Source organism: Dipodomys ordii, unplaced genomic scaffold (genome assembly GCF_000151885.1).
Source record: "Dipodomys ordii isolate 6190 unplaced genomic scaffold, Dord_2.0 Scaffold117, whole genome shotgun sequence".
Classification (NCBI taxonomy): Eukaryota; Metazoa; Chordata; class Mammalia; order Rodentia; family Heteromyidae; genus Dipodomys; species Dipodomys ordii.
In genome coordinates, this window is record NW_012267333.1 from 5,103,769 (window position 1) to 5,111,666 (window position 7,898).

Sequence of the window (7,898 nt, forward strand, 5' to 3'; positions counted from 1 at the left end):
CTACAATTTTTTTATTGAATGTCCAGTCTTTTGCATATATTATTTATTGAATGCATCATCTGTTGCAGACACAAATCTGTTAACCTGTTCAAGCATTATAAAGGTGGATTTATGTTTCATAATAGTTTACTAGAAAAGTACAACTAAAGACCAGAAGAAGTAACTTTGTAAATTAAAATGCATTAGTAAAATAATTTTATTAGAAATATCATGACAAAAATTTAAAAGGTTTTGGTATTTATTCATCCATGTATGATATTAAGAGTTTCTAATTTTTATTTAGTAATAAAGAATATGACAATATCATATAATATAAAATAATACATGTTCAAATTTGAAGCCATAAAAATGTGGTACATTTTCCATGTAGCTTCAAGACCAACAGAGATACTTCATTGACTTGAAAATTATTCTTTGGAACTTCTCTTAACACTTAAATTTATTTTTCCATTTTTGAATATGTAATTATGTCATCTAACATGTAATTTTGTGTTTAACTTATTCCACATCTATGAATCCGTAATGCCTCATCATTCAATAATACCTAGTTCAAAATTTACAGCTGTCAGAATGCCAGTTGATTCGTGCTGTGAACAAGATTTGTATGACATTCCAAAGGAAAAAATGTAAATAGAAATAAATGTAAATGAAAAGAAATTTGTAAAATTGAGCAAAACTGTTTAGAAACATCAGAACAATAAAATGTTCATTGACTTCAGCACAACCAGGTCATTGAAAAAAGTAATCTGATAAACACACAACAGGGAATGAAGAAATCTCAAACTTTAAAGTATCTCTGTCCTAAAGATATACTTTAGGATTTTTTTCTGTTTGGAAAATGTTTAAAATAAGCTCAAGCATAAGTATTTCAAATGTTTCAAGGAATATCAAAAACTATGATTTTCTGAACTGGTCTAGGCATTGGAAAATTTGCTATGACTCTAGTGGTTAGTCCAGTTTCTAGTCTTATACCCAGAGGAGTGACAGGACAGAAAATGTGTATTTATATGCATTGTACCTCCTTAAGAGAATGATCCCTTAAAATATTTCCATTAGTCTGTCAAAATCAGAGAAGTCACAAATATCTTAGCTGATTGTCCGCTGTGGGGAAGAAGTTACTGGTGGAAGCTATGAAGAATAAGGATTAGAATTTAGGAGAAGGATTAGGGTGCAAAGGAAGATAATTTACTAATAATCCACAAAACATATGAAATTATCTTTCAGTTGTTTTTACTCAGTGGTGACATGAGAAGATACCTACATTCCTGAGGGATTTGCCTTGAACAGGGCAACCCCACCCCTTACGTTTTCACTTTGGATGGGGATGGTATGTGCATGCAGCTTCACTGAATGACAAATAACATGTATGTAGCTACCACAAGGTAGATATGTGGTAGATGCTCAGTAATGGGTCTGTAAATGTTGGAACTCCAGAAGCTGAATGCTTGCTCCAGACAAAAACAAAAACTTCTGTTAGAGAAATGTATAGATGGAATAACAAGTCACTGTTTTCCTGAAGTGACTCCAGGATTAAAAGTTTAAAAAAAAACTATCTTGTATGCTTAAAGAGAACAATTCAAGTTATGATACCAATTCTACTCAAACTGTTCAGAATATTTTATAGTAAGAAGAGTGCTTCCAAATTTATTCTGTAAGGCCAACACTGTCCTGATCCCTAAACTAGAACAAGATAATACCAAAAAGAAAGAAAAAAAAGGGACTACAGGCTAATCTCACTCAGATAAACAAAGTCTTTACCAGCACATTGAAAAGTCCATTCACCCTGATCAAGTGAGATGCTGTCCAAGGACACAAGGATGGCTCAGCATATGTGAATCAGAAGTCACAATGGATCACATTAGCACAACACAGGTCCTAACCGTATTATCATTTGAATAAATGCAGAAAAGCATTTAACAAAGATCAATATCCCCTCATTTATAAAAACTCTCAGTTCAAGCTTAAGGATAAAAGACAGGTGTCACTGCAGCCTGATGAGGCTTCTGAGGTACAGATTGAGAGCAGCCACAGCTGAGAAAGGCTTTGGTCATTCTATGTCAAGAGTGTGGACAGCTATGGGGTTTCTGTGCCTAGCAGAACTGGTGTGAGAATAAACCAGGGGCTTTAAACACACTTCTTTGTATATATATAGATATAGATATATACCAGAACTGGGGCTTGATCTCAGGGCTCAAGCACTGTCTCTGAGCACTGAGAATTCTTTTTTCTTTTTCTTTCTTCTATTTTTTCTTACTCAAGGCTCTGCCACTTAAGCCACAATTCTACTTCTGGCATGTTTTGTCATTTACTGGAGGTAAGAGTCATGCAGAACCACAAACAATACAATAAAAATCCTCTTGCTTCCCTCTCTTGGAGTTCACTGGTGGCTCATATCTTTAATCCTAGTATTCAGAAGGCTGATATAAGAACATTGCAATTCGAAGCCAGCCTGGGCAGAAAAGTCAATGCGACACTTTTTTTCTTCTTTTCTTTTTTGCTTTGGTTTATTCCCTTCTGTGGCTGTTTTCGATTTCTGTTCCTTTTGTCTTGTGTATGTTTACCTGATTTGGGGTGGGGGAGGGGAAGCACAGAAAGACTGAACCAATACAGCAGTGAAACTCACTAGATACTATGTTGGAAATGAACTATACAACTTGGAGAAGGAGGTGGGAGGGAAAAACTAGTAGAGAATGGAGAAAGTGACACTGTTAAAAAGGAAATGTATTCATTGCCTGACATATGTAACTGTAACTCCTCTATAGGTTAGCTTTATATTGAATCTGTTTCTAAAAAAGAGTCACGCAGACTTTTCTGCTCAGGCTGGCTTCAAATTGCAACCCTCTGATCTCAGGCTTCTGAGTAACTAGGAATACAGACTTGAGCCTTCAGTGCCAACTATGGGCACACTTTGGAGCACACCATGACAGTAAGGAACCAAAAGAAAAGCAGAGACTATAACATCAAAACACATTAATTAGAGGAACTTAAAGGCATGGTTGAAGATATTATGTTTCAATTTTAGATGACAATTTCAGGTGCTCTGACATCTCATATTATCAATATGCTTTCTCACAATTCATTTTCCTAAAGACTACTCCCTGGAATCTTCTAAGGTTATATCCACAAGAATTTAACATATAGATATGAACTATAAATGTAACATTTGTCCTACTACTCTGAGATCATAGTTGTCTTCTGCAGTCACTATTTCTAAATTTGTTTTTGGTGTTTACTGTTCTCAGTATCCTAAACATTCCACTAGTGCCAGCAATTGGTGGACTTATGAAAGAGAAAAGTATATATAAGACATGAACCTAGAATTATGCAAATGCCTGGAACAAAATAAGGGAAGTAAATGTCATTTACAATAGCAATAGAACAAAAATTCAGGAATAAATTTAACTTTATTGTTCAAATTAATAGCCATAAAATATGGGTAAAAGAAGTTAAAAATAAATTGTGATATGCTTATTTACTAGAATAATAAATATGGATGTATATGCATGCTACTCAAAGTGACTTACATATCACATTAAAAAATTATTGCCAAATTTGTAATAAATTACAAGTGAAGTTTGCATGATCTGGTTTCTGAGGGTGAGGATGACCATTTGAGATTGGAAAGAAACACATGGCCTTTGTATTTCCTTGGCAGTATAGAAGTTTGAATTTATGGCCTCACAATTGCTAGAAGGCAATGTTACCACTTGATTAACACCCATCCAAACCTATGACCAAATACTTCTTCTGTCTATTCTGTTTGTTTTGTTTTATTGTTTGTTTTTGCTTTGGTACTGGGATTGAGCTCAGGGCTTGGGTGCCTTTCCTCAGATTATGTTTGTATTTTTGGCCAAAGCTAGCATTTACCAGTGAGCCACATCTCTTTTTCTGACTTTTTGTGTCTATGTGGATATAGTTAACTAGAGATAAGAGCCTCAAAGACTTTCCTAACTTGTATGGCTTCAAACTAAAGTCTTCAGATCTCAGACTGATGAGTAGCTAGCATTTCAGGTGTGGGCCACCAGCTCCAGCTAAACCCTAAATTCTTGGTCATTTGAAAATCCATTTTCGTTCATAGAGCTTTTTAAGGGCATGCTTCACATCCTTGTTTCTGAAGCTATAGATCATTGGATTAAACATAGGAAAGACAACTGTATAAAACACTGCCACCACCTTATCAGTGTCTGGGGCATAGCTGGTGGTGGGGCGTAAGTAGGTGAACATCAGTGTTCCATAGAATAAAGTGACGGCTGTGAGGTGGGATGCACAGGTGGAGAAGGTTTTGCTCCGGCCTCCCGAGGACTTGATGCTCAAAACGGTTAAAAGGATGCGGAAATAAGAGACGAATATGACTAGAAAAGTGCTGATCTGGATTGTGCCACACAAAGCAAAGAGCAAAAGCTCATTGATGTGGGTATCTGCACAGGCCAGAGCCAGGAGGGGAGGGATGTCACAGAAAAAATGATTGACCACGTTGGAACCACAAAAGGGAAGCCGAAACGTGAGGGAGACGTGCACCAGCGACGTGACACTTCCACAGAAATAGGCCAGCACAATGAGACCGAGGCAGACGCGCCTGGACACCAGCGTGGAGTACAGCAGGGGGCTGCAGATGGCCGCATAGCGGTCATAGGCCATTGCTGCCAAGATGAGGCACTCGGCGTCTGCAAAGCAAGCAAAGAAAAGCATCTGGACCACACAGCCATAGAAAGAGATGCTCTTTCTGGCAGCCAAGAAGTTGGCCAGCATTTTGGGGGTAATTGCTGTGGAGTAACTGATGTCTAAGAAAGACAAGTTGCCAAGGAAGTAATACATAGGAGTTTGTAGACTTGAAACTGTATTAACGAGAATTATTAAGCCCGTGTTTCCCACCACTGTTAATGAATAGACGATAAGAAATGTGGAGAACAGTGTGATTCTGAGAGGGAGAGAATCCGTGAATCCAACAAAGATGAACTCGGTAGGCACAGAATAATTTTTCTCTGACATCTTTGGAGTTTTCTTCTTTTTCTCATTGGAGGTAAATGGAATCAGACAATCTGAATTGACCTGGGTGATGAGTGGACCACAATCTTTATTCTGCCTTTTAAAGAAGCAAATACACGGTTAAAAACGTCACAGATATGGCACTCCATGTGATATGATTTTGTTTGGCCTTTTCACTTAATGAAAGCAAAATTATCACTTTTTTCAGAAAATGTGTTACTTAGCATATATTATTTCATGAGTTATGCATTTTATATGATGGGTTAATAATTGGCTTAGGAAATGAGATTTGATATTAGGAGAAATATGACAATGGTCTATAGAGGTGACATTGTATTTTTGCAATCCTAAACTGATGTTTCTCCTTCTAAAGGATAATTGAGAAAACAGTTGGAAGATATGCCCACAATTAAACTACATTCTCTTTATCCACAGCATTATATTTGAACCAATTCAGCTGTGATACTTACTGGACGCTATGTTGGAAATAAATTACACAAATTGGGGGCAAGGGCTTTTGGGAAGGGAAAAACTGGGAGATAACAAGGGAGGAGGTGACATTGTTCAAAAAGGTACACATTATCTGATTTATTTAACTATAACCCCTCTGTACATCACCATTACAATAAAAATAATTTGTATTTATGGAGGGAGAAAATTAATGTAATATACAATAATATTCTAAGAGATGACAAGATTTAAAGAAGCAGCTAGTAAAATGAGGGACAGAGATTGATTTATCCTTCTTTAATTTTTTTTCAAGCCCCTCATCAAACAAACAACAAATATATTTTTATTTTTGTTAACTGAGCCACTAATGAGAATTCTTCCTCTTCTATATTTTTTTTCTCTTGAAGGTACACATTTAGCAGGGCTATGATTATAAAGAGATGGATCAACACTCAGTATATTACAGTACCATTTCTTTTTATAGTTATGTATTTGGTAAATTTGAGTGTGTTTTTGTGCATGTGTGTACATGTGTCTGAGTGTGTTTGTGTGTGTGAGTCCTGGGGTTGTGCTCAGGGTGCTGTTTCTTACCTTTATCCACTAAGGTTAGTACTGGGACACTTGTGGCATACCTTCAAACTTGCTTGGGCTGGCTTGAAACTATGATCCTCATATCTCAGCCCCTTAATAGCTACAATTACAGACATGAGCCACTAACTCCCAGGAGTCCAGCACATTTTATAAACAGAATTCTTACAGAATTGAGCAGCCTGTATGGAAAGAATGACTTTGCCCTGTAGAAAGTCAAATGGACATAAAATTCTTTTTCAAATGAGATAAAGATGGTTTACTTATTCTTTTCTTAGTATTGTGGAGAATTTGTGGCTTTAATTATATACATATATATATGTGTGTGTGTGTGTGTGTGTGTGTGTGTGTGTGTGTGTGTGTGTATTGTTATTGTTATTATAAAGGTTATGTACAGAGGGCTAACAGTCAGGTAATGTTTCTTTTTGGACAATGTAACCCCTTCATTGTTCTCTGTTTTTCCCTTACATCCCCTCTCAAAAATTTTATAGCTCATTTTCAACATAGTGTCTATTGAGTATTACTTTTCATTGGTTCACCCTTTTTCCCATCATTTCTTTGCTCCACTTACCCTCCCAAAGACAGAACAAACAAGACAAAAGGAAAAGAAAACTAAAACAGAAACAAAGAAATATGAACCTCTTGTTTAAAGTACTTGGAGTTCATTTTGGTAAATATTATTTTAAATGTTAATATTCACATAATTATTGAGCCTTTGTGATCCTGTCATAAGAATATCCTCCTTTGGTCTCACTGTGTGTGAATGCATAGAGATGCATATAAGTTATCATTTCCCAGTGTAAGTTGTTTCACCAACATCCACTGTGTTGACTTGTAGATTTATAGGCACATTTTATCATAAATGAGAGAAAACATGCAACCTATGTTTCTTTGGGTTTGACTTGCTTCACTCAATGTATTTTATCAAGTATTTCCATTTCTTTATCAATGGCACAATATCTCTGATGGATGAGTAGAATTCCATTGTGTTATATACCACATTTTCATAACCATTGGTCCAATGAAAGGCATCTGGTTTGATTCCTTATCTTGATTATAGTAAATGCTACAATGAACATGGTTGTGCTGGTGAACAAAAAGAGCTGGTAAAATTGAAACTGATGCTAGATCTTTATATATATAACCTTGAACCAGAGTCAATTCAATATATATCTAAGTCCTCAATTTAAGGTAAGATACTATGACAATATCACAGGGAGGGGTAAGGGAAACACTATAATGCCTAGGCATGGTCAAAACTTCCTAAGATCCAGAAACACAGCAAATCAAAGAAAGAATTTGTGGACAAAAGGGATTGCATCAACTAGAAGTAGTAAAAATGTAGTATTAAAGCATTCAGAAATATACATAAAATATACACAATATACACAATGCAGGTGATCCTCTGTCACTAACTCCAAGAGATTATATTCAATGAGATATCATAATCAGTATAATCCTGAGAACTCTGACTTGTCTGCTTTAGATGTTATGCTTTGGTTAAACAAAAAACATAACTTAATAGATCTGGAAAAATATATTAAATATCTAAAACCATGGGTTTTATTTCTGATTCATAAGAAAATGCTTTGTGTTTATATTAATATTTCTTTGTTAATAAAACCATGCTTATCTATTAAGTCATACCTTTGTCATATATGATGTAGAGTTGTCATGTAAGGTAACAGATTCAGTATGCACAGAAGCTCTATAATGGCTAAGAATTTATTTATGATTAATGACTATTCCTAGAAATTGTTAATATAACCTATGCTTATAAAACATATTGTAATCCTCAATAGAAACAACAAACAAGTGAACAGATCATTGCAAAAGAATTCTTCAGTCTCAATGGGAATAGGAGGTAAGAGGCT

General features: G+C 35.6%; 1 protein-coding gene across 1 annotated transcript; it reads right to left on the bottom strand.

Annotated features, from left to right (window-relative positions):
* Window positions 1–4,050: 4,050 nt before the first annotated feature.
* On the bottom strand, window positions 4,051–4,989 carry LOC105995497 (olfactory receptor 5AS1-like). The gene has a single exon (XM_013029211.1). The coding sequence runs from the start codon at window positions 4,987–4,989 to the stop codon at window positions 4,051–4,053; it is 939 nt and encodes a 312-aa protein (XP_012884665.1).
* Between the last annotated feature and the right edge of the window lie 2,909 nt (window positions 4,990–7,898).